General features: G+C 36.8%; 1 protein-coding gene across 1 annotated transcript in view; it reads right to left on the reverse strand.

Annotated features, from left to right (window-relative positions):
• LOC103606406 (multidrug resistance protein 1B-like) overlaps positions 1–17,851 on the reverse strand; it is a gene marked incomplete at its 3' end in the record, with an annotated part of 72,339 nt that overhangs the window by 32,510 nt on the left and 21,978 nt on the right. Inside the window, 7 exon segments of the mRNA XM_008591006.1 lie at positions 9,008–9,210; positions 10,730–10,859; positions 13,372–13,482; positions 13,800–13,822; positions 13,825–13,913; positions 15,197–15,373; positions 15,454–15,578. Coding sequence (XP_008589228.1) covers positions 9,008–9,210; positions 10,730–10,859; positions 13,372–13,482; positions 13,800–13,822; positions 13,825–13,913; positions 15,197–15,373; positions 15,454–15,578 — 858 coding nt within the window.

Raw genomic sequence — 17,851 nt, forward strand, 5'->3', positions numbered from 1 at the left:
CTAATTTTCAAATCTTTTAAAGACATTTTTAGAATGCTTTGAAATCTTTAAAAGAACGTCTGGAATACAAGGACATATTTATGTATTACTTGAAATGTTTATTAGCAATTTGGTATATTACCCACAATTTCCTTCTTGGATACTCTGAAAAATAGTATTAAAAAATTGCTGCAAAGACAAACATCCCCCTAAAACTTTTTTCAATTTTGGGAAGACTGTCGAGCTCTTTACCTGCCCATAACCCTGCACTGACTGGGCCAATTGACAAGCTAGGCTGGGTCTGGAGCTCACAGACCCCTCAATCCCGTTCACAGACTGGGTCACAAACCCTTCACATGCGAGGCTGAATCCCCAGACCCCTCACACTCCAGGCTGGGTCACCAGACCCCTCACACACAGGTCTATGAGATAGGTAACTGGCCAACAGGTCCTTGGAGCTGTAGGTTGGAAAGCATTGCCATGCAGAGCGGACACCCGAGGCACGAAATGCCAGCCAAGTTGCAGCACCACACATGTGCACTAACTCTACCCACACACAACTTGTTTACAAAGAATGTGCCACACACAACTTGTTTACAAAGAATGTGCCACACCACCCCCAGCTGGACCCGAGGTGAGGGGCTCTGATTAAACTATTCTATTTTCCTGACAGAGACTTTATCAGTTTTCTTTTATGTTTTTTTAAATGCATTTTTAACAAAGTAGATATTGTACATATTTGTGGTAGGGGTAACTTCTAGCACCAATGAAGCACCAGCAGTAATATTCAATTGGGTTATGGCCCTGATTTAATGTTCATTTTTTCAAAGACATAAATTTAAATATTCATTCTAAACCTTTAATTTCTAATGACTGACCACATTTTTAAAAAACACAAAACTTTTTGAAGAATTATTTCTATACAATAAAAGGCACCAATTTTAAAGATACAACTCTGAGTTTTGACAAATATTACCACCATCCCAACACAAAGATATAGAAAATTTCTGTAATCCTGGAAAGTGTCCTCATGCCCATTTTCAGTAAAAACCCACACTCTGTCTCAGAATACGTATCCCTGATTTGATTTTTAACATTATAAATGAATTTCACTGGTTCTGGAACTTCATATAAATAGAATCATATATTACGAGAGTATTTCAAAAAGTTCATGGAAACATAGAATTAAAAGATAATATGAATCTTTCCATGACCTTTTAGAAGACCCCTTGTTTGCACTTCTTTGATCTGGCTTCTTTTACCTAGCATAATGTTTTTGAGACTCATCTATGTTGTATCAGTAGTCTGCTCCTATTTATTGCAGAGTGGTATTTCATACAATGTGAGTCTACCCTGGGTTGTCAGATTTAGAAAACATACACACACACACACACACACACACACACATACACACACACACACACAGACCCAGAGCTCAGTTAAACCTGAAATCAGAAAAAAAAACCCAGTTGTTTTTAGTATAAGTATGTTGTATATGATATTTGGGACATATTTATGCTGAGAAAAAATTCATTTTTAAAAAATATTTTTATTGAATCATAATTGATTATACATATTTTGGGGGTTCAATGTTGACATGTTGATCAAATAAATATTATTAGCATACATATTGTTACAAATCGTACTTATTTTTTATGTCCCTTGTTCAATCTCTCCCTATCTCCCTCTCCCTTCCCCCTCCCCCCTCTGATAAGCCTAGATTTCTTCTCTCCTTCTGAAAGAGTAATGGTTACTCTTTGGATTTGTTGCCTACATGATCTGTCTAATGCTGAGAGGTGTGTTCAGGTCCCTCAATATTACTGTAGAGCAGATGCTTCTTCTTTCACTCTGAAATGGGCTTTGTGGAGGGAGACATCCTCTTCTTTTCTTTGGTCCCTGCTGGTGACTCTCCTTGTGTCAATGCACTCCAGTGGCTGGCAGACCATCTGCATGGTGGCTGTGGTGTCTAGCTGCTTTCACAGCAGCCGTGGTTACTGTGGTGGCTGTGGTGGACCACCCACATGGAGGTGATGTTTTTGGCATGCTCCTTGGTGCCGGCAGTGTGCCTGCTTGTGGGGAGGGGGTCTGGCCCCCAGATCCATACCTCAGGTCCCTGGGCAGGCCCCAAGGCACTGGTGGTATACCTGGGCTGGAATTAAATTTTTGTCCTTTGCTTACTTCTAAAATAGGGGGACCGGTACTTGAGTTCTGCGGTTGAGCTAAATTGCAGCTTCGCTGCTGATTCCCAAGGGAAGGCTTTTTGTGCAGCTCAGGTTTTAATGGTAGACCTTATAGGTACTTCTGGCTCTCAAGAGATCCGGTGCACCTGATCTGGGCCTGAGTCTTTTCATCAAACTGTACCCCATGCAATTCTGCATTCTTGACCAGTCTCTTCTGAGTGTTCCTTTGCTGACTGGGATGCTGGTCAGCTGTCCTTGCCATGTCCCAGTGTTCCCCTTATGGGCCCGTCTCCCCCACCACCCCTGCTGCAAATATTTCCCATGAGATGGGCCATGCTCCGGTCCCTTGCAATGGCTCACCAGCCTCTGAGTGGCTCCTTCTTTTCAGTTGTTGTGGCTCCTTGCTCCTATGTGGGTCCATGGGTACCCTATTAGTGGTCTTGCTGGCCTGGGGGAGGGACACCAAAGCCCTCTTCTCCCCTGCCACATCCAAGCAACTTCATCCAAAGGGCACAGTTGCAGCTTTTGCCGGCTCCTGCTCCGTGCACTCAGCAGCTCCAGGCTGGAAGCGGCTGCGACACAAAATGATTGGAGTGGTTTTTTCTTTCTCTCATCGTGGCTTCTCCCACTTCCGTGAACTCCATCGGTCTCTCCTCCTCTTCCCCTAAGCTCTAGTGGCCCCAGCTCAGCTACTGTTGTGTTTTTATAGTTGTAAATTGGTTGATTGTGGGAGAGAGTGACACTGGGGACCTTCTATTCTGCCATCTTGACAGGAAGCCAAAAATTATTTGTTTTTATCTGAAATTTAAACTTAACTGGCAATCCTGTATTTTATCTGGCAACCTTAAATCTATCACAATTTATTTATCCTTTCAGCTGCTGATAAACATTTAAATTGTTTCTAATTTTTGACTATTATAAATAAAGCTGCTGTGAATATTCACATATATTTTTGTGGTCATGTTTTCACTTCTTTTGGATAAATACCTAGGAATAGAATGCTGAGTTATAGTGTATGTTTAACATTATAATAAATTATCAAACTGCTTTCTAAAATGGAAGTACTGATTTCACCTTTATCAGACTAGATATCTAATTGCTTACATCATCACCAAAAGTTGCATTTGTTTGTCTTTTTAATTTTGGCCATTCTAATGAGTGTGCAGTGGTATCTCATTACTACTTTACTTTGGATCTCCTTGGTGACTCATAATGTTGAATATTTTCATATATGTATTGTTCATTTGATTCTACTTTTGTGAAATATATGTCCAAGTTTTTATCTATTAATCATTTTATTTTTTTCTTTTCTTATTACTGAGTTGTAACAGTTCTTTATTCTTGATTCATGTCCTTGCCAGACATGTGCCTTATGATTTTTTTTTCTTGAACCCTGTCTTGCTTTTTTCTAAATGGAGTCTTTTAAAAAAAAGTTTTAATTTTGATGAAGTCCAGTTGACCATTTTTTAATAGTAAATGCTTTTCTGTCTAAAAAATCTTTGCCTACCTTAAGATCACAAAGATTTTCACCTCATTTTTTATTTTTGAAGTTTAAGCTTTATCATTTTGGTCTAAGATCTATGGCCAATTAATTTTTGTATGCGGTGTACTGTAAAGATCACATTTCTTTTTTTCCCCCCACATGGATATCCAATTATTCCAGAACCATCTGTTGAAAAGATTTTCCTTTCCTTCACTGAATTCCACTGGTCTTGTCAAACTTGATGAAACTCATGTTGAGAAATAAAGTTTCTATTTTCCATTAAAAAGAAATCAATTGACTAGATATTGTGAGGGTCTATTTCCGTGTTCTCTGTTCCAATGCATTGATCTATATATATCCATTGTTATGCCTCTGCCACTGTCTTAATCACTGTCTTAAAATGAGATATTGTAGGTCCTCCAGCTTTGTTCTATTTCTTTCTAAATTGTTTTGGCTATTCTTGGTCCTCTGAATTTCCAAATGAATTTTGGAATTAGTACGCCAATTTCTACACACTAAAAGACACTGGTGGGATTTTATTTGGTAAAGCATCAGATTTATAGATCAACTTGGGAAGAATGCATACCTTTAAAAGTACTGAATCTTTAAGGTACACCATATTTATTTAGATCTTCATTCATGTCTTTCAGCAATGTTTCACAGCTTTTACATAGAAGATTTGCACATCTTTCATTAATTTTATTCTTAAGAATTTTGTTTTTCGATGCTATTGTGAATGCTACTTTTTATTTTAATTTCATTTGTAACTGTTGCTACTATTTATAGATCCAGTTGATTTTTTAATAGTTCCATTAAAGTTATCTATTTTTTCTTGGGTCGATGCTATTGTGAATGCTACTTTTTATTTTAATTTCATTTGTAACTGTTGCTACTATTTAGAGATCCAGTTGATTTTTTAATAGTTCCATTAAAGTTATCTATTTTTTCTTGGTTTTTTTTTTTTTTTTTACTTTGTGTCTTTCAAGGAATTGACCATCATCTAAGCTGTCAAGTTTATAAGCATAGCTTTGCTCTGAGTATTTCCTTATTAATGCTTTAATATCTTTGGGATCAATAGTCAAGTACCTTCTTTCATCCTGATATTGGTCATTTCTCATCTCTCTTTTTTTCATCAGCCTTGCTATATAGTTTTACTGATTTTATTGATCTTTTCTTTTTTGGTTTCACTAATTGTCTCTGATGTTTCACAGTTTTCAATTTCACTGATTTCTGCTCTAATCACTATTATTTCCATCTTTCTGCTTGCCTTGGGTTTAATTTGCTCTTCTTTCTCAAGGTAGAGACTTAGTCTGCAGACAGTAGATCTTTTTGTTTTCTAAAAATAAGCATTTTATACCAAAACTTTCTCTGAAAACAGTGCTTTATCTGTATTCTGCAAATAATAATATATTCCACTTTCCTTTTTATTTAGTTCAAAATAGTTTTTAATATTCCATGAGACTTACTCTTTGAGCCATAGGTTATTTAGATGTGTGTTATTTAATTTTCAAATGTTTGTAAGACACAACAATTACAATTCCTTGAAGCTGATACTAGCAAACAGAANTTTCAAATGTTTGTAAGACACAACAATTACAATTCCTTGAAGCTGATACTAGCAAACAGAAGGGACATTGTTGGGAGGGAGGGGGGAGAGGGACGAGGGATGGAGGTTTCAGTAATGGGCCACAATAATCAACCACATCGTATATTGACAAAATAAAATGAAACTAAAAAAAAATAATAATAATTTTCAAATGTTTGTGTATTTTCCAAATATATTTCTGTTATTAATTTCTAGTTTAATTCTATTATGGTGTGAGAACATATTTTATATATTTTCTATTCTGTGAAATTGCTAATGCTTTGTTTTGTTTTGTGTTGTCTTTCAAGGAATTGACCATCATCTAAGCTGTCAAGTTTATAAGCATAGCTTTGCTCTGAGTATTTCCTTATTAATGCTTTAATATATTTGGGATCAATAGTCAAGTACCTTCTTTCATCCTGATATTGGTCATTTCTCATCTCTCTTTTTTTCATCAGCCTTGCTATATAGTTTTACTGATTTTATTGATCTTTTCTTTTTTGGTTTCACTAATTGTCTCTGATGTTTCACAGTTTTCAATTTCACTGATTTCTGCTCTAATCACTATTATTTCCATCTTTCTGCTTGCCTTGGGTTTAATTTGCTCTTCTTTCTCAAGGTAGAGACTTAGTCTGCAGACAGTAGATCTTTTTGTTTTCTAAAAATAAGCATTTTATACCAAAACTTTCTCTGAAAACAGTGCTTTATCTGTATTCTGCAAATAATAATATATTCCACTTTCCTTTTTATTTAGTTCAAAATAGTTTTTAATATTCCATGAGACTTACTCTTTGAGCCATAGGTTATTTAGATGTGTGTTATTTAATTTTCAAATGTTTGTAAGACACAACAATTACAATTCCTTGAAGCTGATACTAGCAAACAGAAAGGACATTGTTGGGAGGGAGCAGGGAGAGGGACGAGGGATGGAAGTTTCGGTAATGGGCCACAATAATCAACCACATCGTATACTGACAAAATAAAAAGAAACTAAAAAAAAATAATAATAATTTTCAAATGTTTGTGTATTTTCCAAATATATTTCTGTTATTGATTTCTAGTTTAATTCTATTATGGTGTGAGAACATATTTTATATATTTTCTATTCTGTGAAATTGCTAATGCTTTGTTTTGTTTTGTGTTTTTAATGGCACAGACTATTATCTCCACACACACTTGAGAAGAATGTATTCTGCTGTTGTTGGGTGGCATGTTCTATAAATGTCTGTTAAACCTAGTTGGTTGATAGTGTTGTTCAGGTTTTCTATATCCTTACTGATTTTCTGTCTACTTGTATCAAGTACTGAAGCTTTCAACTACAATTGTGGATTTGTCTATTTCTCTTTTCAGATGCATCAGTTTTGCCTCATGTATTTTTAAGCTCTTAAGTGAATAAACATTCAGGGTTATTTTTTCTTGCCTATAGGTCATATTTTCCTGTTCCTCTGCATGTCTAGTTTTTATAAATTGTACGCTGAATACTGTGCATAACATGTTGGAGAAACTCTAAGCTATGCTTTTGTTCCCTGAAAAAAGTGTTGACTTTTGTTGTAGTAGGCAGTTCAGATACTGACTGATGATCATCTTGAACATGCACAGTCTTGGTTTTATGCTATGTTGAGGTGAATCTGTAGAAAATCTTGTAACGTGGCAGGACCCAACCCCCAAATACTGTCTCCTTTAGGGATCTTGTCATGACTTGGTATTGGGCTTTGTGAGGGCAGGTCTACAGTTGTTCTTACTCTAAGGTGTGGTCCTGGCTCCTAAGGTGTGGCTCTCTCGGTGTCTTAGCTACACACCTGGGGTGTTAAAAGGGTGTTAATACTGGCTGGGCTGCACTGTCAACATCCCCACAGCACTACTTGACTTCCAGCATCTGCTTTAATCTCATCTTCGTAGCGGCTGCTCTCTGGTAAGCCTTGGGTAGTCTTATTTAATACTGGCTGGGCTGCACTGTCAACATCCCCACAGCACTACTTGACTTCCAGCATCTGCTCTAATCTCATCTTCGTAGCGGCTGCTCTCTGGTAAGCCTTGGGTAGTCTTATTCTCAGAAAAGGATTCCCAAGGGATGCCCACATGGACTTCTGTCCTCACCTCCCCTCAACAGCTCTTTTATCACCTTTCTAGTTGCTTGAGATACCCTAAAATTTGACCTCTGCCTTTTAGCTCAGTGGGTCTATCTGGACTCCAGCTAACAGAGATGAGGTCAGAAATTTGTTCCCAGACAATACTGTACATTCATAGATTCTGCATGAGTTTCTTTTCTCTCATAGTCTTTCACTACCTCTCAATGCCTAGAAACAATTGTCCTATGCCTCATGTTTTAGCCATTTAATGGTTGGTTATGGGTGAAAGGCTAGCCAGTGTCAGCAAATCCTAACATAGTGATTTTAAAATATGCGTATATTATACAAGAAGTAATGCTATTTACTTTTTTAAAATTTTAATTTATCAATATACAGTGTAGTTGACTTTCGTGTCCGTTTACCAATTCCTTCTTTCCTCCCTCCCTCTTCCCCCTGACCCCCATCAGCATCATATCTGTTCACTTGTGCTAGTAACGCTATTTACTTTTGAGCACAGCTTTCCCCAATTTTTCATCTACCTGAATGAACCATTTCTAAAACTTTTGTTTATTATTCTGTTTTCTCTTATATCTCTGGTTAACTATAGCTATAGAATTTAGTTTTCATCATGATAAGCTAGTATCTTTAATTTGTTCTTGATTATATTGCTAGAATTTAAGCAAGGGGCATCTTTGTGTAGTACTGGCCTTTTAGTAGTAAGTAGGAACTTATAGGGTTTGATTTAAGAGGTACTAGAAAGCTCCTTAATCCAAAGTGGGAAACTGAAGAGCATTGGTGTTTTGAGGAAAGGAAGTCACTGAAAGAGACAAAAAGTCAACAAAAGGAAGTGTGTGTTGTCCCAAACCACACAGCAAAGAATCACATCAAGCCCTTAATGACTTTTCTGTCCTAATTATAAGCCTAAATAATGAAGATAGGAGGTAATTACTGGCATAACAGAAGCTTTTACTACAAAAAAAAAAAAAAAGGATAAAACGACTATGACCCATGGAGTGTGGTTTGTAAAATATGTCCCTTTAAAATGAATGTTTTTGTTATTGTGACCTTCTCGGATGGTGACATTTTATGCATATTTTAATTTCAGATCTCTTCCTTTCGTATTTTACATTACTGAAAGTGTGTGCGTTCCACAGCAATCTCAGGTGGTGCTGATGCACTAATACTTGGGGAAATGTAAATAACTGGTTTTACAGTTCTCTATCGATTCTAAATACCCATCAAAGTCTGATATGTCCTATTCCCAAACCTTTTAGCTTATTATGTCTCTTTCCAAGTATAACTTCACATTTCTTATCTAACATTAGCTCCATGTGCTTTTAAAATTGATCATGTTTTCCTTTTGCTTTGTCACAGAACCGTTCTGGACACTGCGTGTGTGACACTTCCACTCACAGCCACAAGATGGCCTCGCAATCAATATTTTGCAGACAGTTTCTCAGTCTGGTGATTTTGTTTCCTTTTTTTTGTTATACTTTAACATATAATCTATTAATTTTTTCCTTGCCATTTACAGTGAGAACCAATAAGAACTAAATATGACTCTTTTTAAGTTGGCCTTTCAATGATGTCTAGGACAATCCAAAAATTAATCACACTCCCACTATTCTGTAGAAGTTGTTTCATTATCTTATTTTAGAACACTGCAGTGCTGTAGCTCTGAGCTAAGGACATAGCTACACCGTGTACTCACATTAGGAAACTCCATTATAAAATCATAAGCATTTGCCGCCTTTGCTGCCTTCTCAATCTCTTCGTCAGTCACACCATCTCGTCCATACTTAATGTTGTTCCTGATGGTGGTCACAAACAAAATAGGCTCTTGGCTGACGACTCCAATATATTCTCGATAATGCTGCACATTTAAAGCTCTGATGTCATTCTCATCCACCAGATCTGCAAGTCCAAAGAATAAACCATTCTGTGATGCCTTTCACTGCACTGGTTTTAGAGTCTTTCTCACTACTCCAAAATACAAGCTGAGAAGTAGGGTATTCCAGGAATCAACGGCTGACTATGTTTTGATAAAATATTTGTAACATGTACATTGTCAATAGGCTTTTTCTTGTAGATGGGAACCAAGAAAACCTCTAAAAATAATTGGCTTAAAATCTTTCCAAACCACCCGAATATAAAGATATTCTAAGATCCAAAAATTAGGTATCATAATACACTGGAGGTGCCACAAAAATTATGGAGACACATACAACAAACTTCAGTTTTGTTATTTTAAGAACTTTGTGATCTTTAAATTTCTTCTAGAAAATAGCCTTCTCTATTTCTCTTCAACATCTCAATCCCACGAAAAAAGACAAAAGCGTCTTCTATTCATTGCTGTACATAATAGTAAGGGAACACTGTCTTCTCCAAAGATGGTGTACATTCCCCATCACCCCAGCATATTCTAGTGACTCATAGAGTCTCTATTTCTCACCAACCCTAGCATTCTGTCTGGACACGGATATTCTATGCAACTGCTTTATAAATGGAATGCTTATCCAACAATTTATTTAGTCAATATTAGCATAGACACATGGGTCTAAGATACACCAAATGAAGTGAAATTTGAATGAAACCAGGCTGTAGGAGAGTAGATTTTCTTTTTAAAATAACAGCTAATGGGCCGGCCCGGTGGCGCACTGCGCTAGTGCGCCGCTTGGGAAGCGCGGCGGCGCTCCCACCGTGGGTTCGGATCCCACATACAGACCGGTTCCCGCTCACTGGCTGAGCGAGGCGCGGGGGCAACATCGAGGGTTGCAATCCCGTTGCCGGTCCCGGTCCGGTACGGGGGCGACACTGAGGGTTGCGATCCGTTGCTGGACATGGAAAAAGACAAAAAAAAAATAAAATAAAATAAATAAAATAAAATAAAATAACAGCTAAAAAGTATGAACAGAAGCATTGAGAATTACGTACCTGTGAGTATCACAGTCTCACTCTCACAAAGGTGAGAAAGTTAAGTGCAACATTACATATTACAAAAAAAACCAAAACTGTGGATATTTTCTACAGACTTCATTCCTCTGGGGTGTTTTGGCAAACACTGAATTTCTTGATAAATTTTGGGTACTACAAATTTCATGGTTTTTTCTTTATAGCATTCATTCCCTTCTAACATACTATATAATTTACTTATTGTTTGTCTTGTCTTAATAGAATATAAACTCGATGAGGATGGAGACTTTTATCTGTTTTGTTCACTGAGGTATTACCAGCATCTAGAACAGTGCCTGACACATAGTAGGCACGCAATACATATTTGTTAAATGAATGAATATACAGAAAAGAAAACAATATGGCTTCTTTCCCAGCTCCACTGTTAATATTGAAAAGTTGGCATAGCCGTCAGCTCTCTGTAATAAATGGTATTTCCAAATCCCACCATGTGGACTGTGCATGGCTTTGCTAGTTGCACTTACAGAGCCATCGTCAGGATTGTATAATCTCTGCAGAAGCTGGACTGCTGTGCTCTTCCCACTGCCACTGGGGCCAACCAAGGCTACTGTCTCTCCAGACTTGATTTTAAGATTCAGACCTTCTAGAATCTTTTGGAATGTGTGTGGGGGGGAATCATAAAACTAGGATAAGCTAGAATATGATGAACACACTTTCAGAAATTTAATGTATAATAATAAATCGAGAAAAAACTCTTTTGTGGAACTTAAAAACACATTTAGATCTTGTTTTTTTCACATACATGTATAATAATAACTTACCTAATTTCAGAAAAAATAGTAAAAGAATCTCTCATCTCTGTATAAAAAGGGGATCTAAGTTAAGAGTACTCATAGAATATTGGAAGTGGTAGACTAACGGGTACAAAACTATACTACCTACCCTAAATGAATCATTGTGCAGTATGTGCATGTATTGAAACAACACACTGTACCCCACAAATATGTACAAGTAAATTGTAAAATTTTTTTTTTCCTTTTAGTCTTTTTTCGTGTCCGGCAACGGATCGCAACCCTCAGTGTCGCGCCCGTACCGGACCAGGACCAGAACGGGATCGCACCCCTCGGCGTTGCTCCCGCACCTCACTCAGCCAGTGAGCGGGAACCGGTCTGTATGTGGGATCCGAACCCTCGGCGGGAGCGCCACTGCGCTCCCAAGCGGCGCACTGTAGCAGTGCGCCACCGGGCTGGCCCAGTAAATGGTAAAATTTTTAAAAAAACTAATAACAACAGTACTCAGAATATTAACTAGATGCAGCAAACTGCTCAAATCTTCAACTATAATAACTTATATAAATTTTATGACCACCAAGTTTGTGAAAGTTTCATCTTTTAGTCTGTGACAGCTGAGTGAAATCTTACCAGATAGTTTTGTGAGCTATTTAAGGAAGCTTTTCCTTAGAATATACTTAACATCATTGTAAAGTATATTCCAAAGTAAAACAACTGGCCAGTCTTCTTAGGGATTCCCATGGATGGGATGTCACCAGTGGATCTCATGGGGACATTTCAATGTGGGGGGAACATTTAAAAAATTTTCTCAACAACTGGGGGTTGCTCCAGCATTTAGTGCCCCAGGGACCTGTGATGTGAGAGAAGCATCACAATAATTACCCTCCCAAAAAGATAATAGTGATCTGTTAAGAAATTCTCACCTATCTTTGTTTGCATTGGTATGTAGTCAGCCCAAAACACAGGAATCTCCCCTCACATTCCCTCACTTCAATGTCAGCATTCATAAAGTAATGGACCCTTTAAATAAGCCAAACATAAAACTTTCAAAGGGCCAAGCAGAGAATTAACTCTCTAAAGGAGATGAAGAACAGGACACTACCAGTACTTTAGAGTTGGTTTCTGCTCATTCCTTGGAAAAATCTGTTTTACTTATATAAAGTGAGTGGATTTTAAAAAAGAATCATTCATCAGCTTTAAAAAAGGTTTATGTTTCAAAAGTTCATTTTAAAAATAATGTTTAAAACCCCGAGAATACTTTCCCATGCAATATAATGTCACGAGGTGCTTAAGTCCCTAGGAAGCCAATCCAAATGTAGTTGCAAAATGGAGTTTAAAATACTCTATGATAAGAAAAGTGGTAGAAGACAACACTATTACAATAACGGTAATTAAATAACAAGAAATTTTGTAAAAGTAAGAGCTTTGAAAAGAGAATTTCAATCAAAGTTTTAATCAGAGAAAAATAAGAAAGAAGTAGATCTTTTTTATGCAAATTCTGTAAGTGATATTAGAGGTTGATGACATTAGTAACTTTATCTAGGTCACTTAAAATCATGTCCTCCTTTTCCTTCAGAACAGGGGTTTTTATTAGTAATTACCCTCTGCAATTTTTAACAGTAACTACTTTTTTGGGGAAGGGTAAATACACTAATAAAATTAAAGAAGACAATAGAAAAGACACATACATTTTCACAAGAACTTGTCAAAGACTGAATAATGGAGGAAGGAGGATAAATTCTGTGTGTGTGTGTAAAAGTGAGAGAGAAAGAACCTGAGGCACAAATGCTTGTGCAGTAAATGCCCTAGGAAAGGAAGGGAGAAAAGGCTCAGCGTGTGCATAATTCCCCCAGGTTGGGAACTAGGAGGTTAAAACAAGTTATCGCTTTTGAGGGGGATAATATCCAGGGACACCTGTTTTAGGTGGCACCTTCAATCCAAGACATTTTGGTGTGCTCCCAAATCCAGAGTAGAGGAATTCCAGGGAGATGAAAATGCTTTAGTCAGTCGACTGTAGAAAAGAGGCTGCAAAATATTACTAGTTGTTTCAGAGCTATATGTCCATTACTGATCTATCTACTTACCTGCCTATCATCTATCTACTCAAGTCTCTAAGCAAAGTAGTCAAAATTGTAGTCGGAATGATCCTAAATAATCAAAAGAGGCTGCAAAATATTACTAGTTGTTTCAGAGCTATATGTCCATTACTGATCTATCTACCTACCTGCCTATCATCTATCTACTCAAGTCTCTAAGCAAAGTAGTCAAAATTGTAGTCGGAATGATCCTAAATAATCTCATAAGAGGAGATCATAGCCAGTAGAAGATAACATCAGAAAATTGTCCAATTGCATAATTTAATTCAACCTACCTTGATAGATGGTCTTGATGGAAAATGAAAAGAAACATTTTTAAATTCCACGGTTGCTTCTATGCATTCAGGTTTATATCCAGTTGTTGAAAAGTTATCTATACTGGGTTTCTTGGGAAAACAAAGGGAATATTATAAATCTTCAAAGGACTAGGCTGACACTCTTTATATTCTAAAAATAGTTTAAAAATGGTTTTCTTTTATAACATTTTCTTTTCTGCTTTAGAAGTGCATTGATTTAGACATGAAAGTTTCAATAAAACACAGTCTCCTCATATAAAAGAGTTAAATGCAGTCTGTCCTTCCATAGCCAACTGGCCAACACAGATTTTTCCCATCCTGTTGTTTTAGTGCAGTGAGTGTGCTTAATTTTTCATCTCCTTCTTGAAGTAATAGAAGTTATCTTTCAAAGCAATAAGAGGCCTTACCTTATCAATAACCTGGAAAATATAAAGGCAGCTCCTCGGGCCATAGGGAAGTTTTCAAAGTAGGGGGTTGCTGCTCCAATGCAATAACTACTGTGGATTACACTAAAGAAAACATACAGGAATAAAAAAATGATATTTATCCTTCTGCAGTTATATAAGAAAGACAACAGAATAAAGTATGTAATTGATTTAGGCTCCCAGACACATATTCGAGTAATTAGGCAAGAAAGACTGGAAGATGCAATCAAATATAAAGGAAACATAATTTCATCCAAGTATCCTCCGCCTTTTCCTAATACGAAACAACTTTGATTGTCCCATAGTCTTGTGGTTATCACCTGCTGGGACATCTGAGCAGGACCTTCTGCTGACTGAAGAGTGCTAGCCATGCACAAACCAGATGGGCAGACTTCACTAGCTCAGAGACATTCTATTATTTCCATCTAAACTTTTTTGAATTCTTGTGTTACTGGACAGCTGCCCATTTTCAGACAGACAAATCTCCGTAAAACATCAAATAAGGAAAGAAACATGCAAGCGAGGTGCTATGATCCCTATCATGCAGAGAAGGATGCTGACGCCCAACAAGCCATGCCCAGTCACACATAGATTGAGGAGCAAGAATGCGCCAACAGTTCTTCACTCTCACATTTCACTCTCTCTGAGATAAATGGTAGCGTAAAGTCTTAATTACGAAAGTCTCGAATTTCAAAAGGTGAATTTAGTTGAAAGAAGAGAAATCTACATAGAATGGGACAGCCAAACAAGAATTGAAGTATATAGAGCAAATCAACTCCGTTCACCAAGACATATGTTTTTTTAAACTCTGAGCTAATCTGTTTATTGTTGAAACCTGGGAGATAACTGAGTAAATGATAACTTAATGCATAACCCCTAGGAATCCAAAAGACTCTAAATTGTGATGTGGGACAGAGCTGCATGTAGTCTATTTTTAACATTACTATGTGCTGAAAGGATGGAGCAGGAACAAGTGAGTCCAGTCTACGGACTATGTCCGGAGGGAAGACATTTAGTGAGGTTAGTGTAGTGTGCCTCCTTCTCTCAGCAAGGGTGAAAGGAAAAGCCTCCCTAGAGACAGGCCTTTTTGACAGCTGGACTAAGAAGAGTCTATGCATCTCCCAGTGGAGAATGCAATTATCATTCTTCTAAAAGCACTATGCTTGGCACAAAGAGGACACTAAAATACGTTGGACGAATAAATCCTGTCAATTCCTAACTACAAAGGTGTATTCAAGTATTTTGAGGAAAATAAATATTTGTTTATGAAAAATATTCATCTTTGAATATGACCTTCATTCAAAGAGAAATTTTTACTAAATTCTAGGTAAGAAGAGATTATCTAGGCCAGTTACCTTTGTTCTCAAACAAGACTTACAGCAAGAACAGTCCCAACGGTGTAACCAGATTCTCCACTAAGAATCAAGGAGGTCCCATACCAAAAAGTGAGTCCATAGGTTCCATTCATAAAGAAGTACACAGCACCAAGAGACAGTTTCGAAGCTATAGCTTGTTTTATGCCAACATCCTTTGCATCTTTTAGATTCTGTGTATGCCTTATAAAGACAAGACACAATATAATAGCCTTTGGCGAAAATAAAACCAAGCATATTTTGTCATAATTAAAGGGACATACCTTTGAATTTCTTTCTCTTGTGCCCCAAAGGTTACAACTGTTTGGACTGACGACAAGACGACTTCTGCTACAGCCCCAGCTTTGGAATAGGCACTTAATTCCTTACTGGTCAATGGGAGGACCATCTGTAATAAACCATGACCACAGTTAGCCAAAGAATGACTCTGGGGTAGAAACAATGTACAGGGCATTTAATTCAGGTGGAATCTGAACTAGAGGTAGCCTAACGTTACCTAGAATCTAAATTCCTATTTATTTTTCCTTCTGCTAGTAGGGCTTTGCTGTTTTCTCTCTGTATTTTAAAAGTCTCTTTTTGAAATGGGTATCCATCTTGGTACAATTGGGAAAGACTTGATTTGGAGAAGAATATTAGAAACATGGTTCTTTTAGGGTGTACTCTGAAAACTAGTGAGCCTAGTTGGACTTGATTTGGTTTGTTATTATGTATAAGCGAGGCTTCCAGTGGGGATGGGTCACCGGCTTGTAACGGGAAGAGGAACATGATTCTGCATATGTGTGGGGTGTGACTTTGAAACTATTACTGCATAATGCTGCTGGTCTAGTAAATGCTTTATCTTCAAACTCTAAGAGGTGAGATTTTAGAGAGAAAGGGGAGAATATCACTATTGCAGGCAGTTTTACCTAATTTCTGAAGATTCAAAATCAAAATGCCCTTTTTCATTGTGTTCCATTTTCTAATCCTTTACAGTTTAGTAATTAGCACAACAGTTCCATGAAAGGGAACAGCAGGGCCATTGTCTTCAGGGTTGTGAGTTTATAACTATTGCCTACGGGAGAATATCACTATTGCAGGCAGTTTTACCTAATTTCTGAAGATTCAAAATCAAAATGCCGTTTTTCATTGTGTTCCATTTTCTAATCCTTTACAGTTTAGTAATTAGCACAACAGTTCCATGAAAGGGAACAGCATGGCCATTGTTTTCAGGGTTGTGAGTTTATAACTATTGCCTACCCACATAGCGAATCTGTCTACATTCAAAATGTGTTCCACATAATCGGAGCTGACTTTACATAAGGCACGTTACATAAAATCAGATGTAACTCAGATGGCTGTTATAGTCAAGAAGGTCACATACGCTGACTAATACTCATTATTTTCTGAATTCACTTAATAGAGATAATTATTTCTATAATATATCACTGGAAGGGAAACACTACCTGGCACAAAGCCTTGTACATAGTGAGTATTTATTAATGACTGCCAAATTAAATTGAAGGGAGCTAGAAATAATCCACACTGGTATCTCTAGTCATTTGGATATCTTTGACCTTCACTAGCTTCCTTTTCACGATCAGTTAATTCGGTACCAGGACTTAGACTCCCTTGTGTTGTTGCTTTACAACACCTTATTCACATTCCTTCCCTGGGAAGTTAAGTTAAAGCTCTGATCTTAGTGACATCCTGTAAGTGATCGTCCTACTGAGAAGTCCTCATTGAACAACACATATTGCACACAGTTATCGATATCCAATGTTGAACCCCACAGATATGTACAATCAATTATGTTTCAATAAAAATTAAAAAAAAATAAGCTGAGGATGAAGATTTTAACAAGGGTTACAGGATCAACATTAGAAGTCACACTTAAGAGTTGTCTAAATATCCAAGCTTATTGTTAAGGAATTAGTCAACTGTAGAATATTTTTATTGCTGAAAATTCTTGTTTGGTTGAATTTGTATATTGCTAACAAATAAACTCATTGAATTTTATAGATTTGATTAATATAAGAAGAATTAGCATTGTAAAAGTTAAGACACTGTGCCACTGGTAGAATTGCCAAAGATGTGATTTGGAGAGGGGATATATTGATTGTTTTTGAACTTCACATAAAGCACTGGTTTCAAAACCAGCCTGCAAATAAGATAAATATCTTGTGGTACACTCACAGTATAATAGTTCTTAAAATGTAATTTAGAATACAAATACATAACTTGTTTAAAAAACCTGAAATGTATTTATGGAGTACATAAAAATAGACATTAGCTGACATTTTAAATATGATTCAAAGCCTTATAAAAATACAAACTTGAAGAGGCTTACATAAAAAAAGTGTTTTAAATTTATTGTTATAGGATTTTCCCATTCTGTTCTATCCAGGGAAACAAATTTTAACATATTTATCTGGGAATTTAGAATACACAAGGCTCTCCCAGCTGCAACACTAAACATCCCACGTATAATGGCATTATACTTTATCCACGCTATCATTTGAAGCTACATTAAGCTACTAATTGAAATGTTTTGCAATGTTAATAAGATACTAAAAACAAATCTCATTTTAGCCAAATAATTAGAAGACGGAAAGGTGATTAATGGTGGACAACATCACAAGTCTTTGTGGTGTATAATATCCCTTTGTATTTTGGGACATGGAA

This window comes from Galeopterus variegatus, unplaced genomic scaffold, assembly GCF_000696425.1.
Source record: "Galeopterus variegatus unplaced genomic scaffold, G_variegatus-3.0.2 Scaffold6557, whole genome shotgun sequence".
NCBI classification, from domain to species: domain Eukaryota; kingdom Metazoa; phylum Chordata; class Mammalia; order Dermoptera; family Cynocephalidae; genus Galeopterus; species Galeopterus variegatus.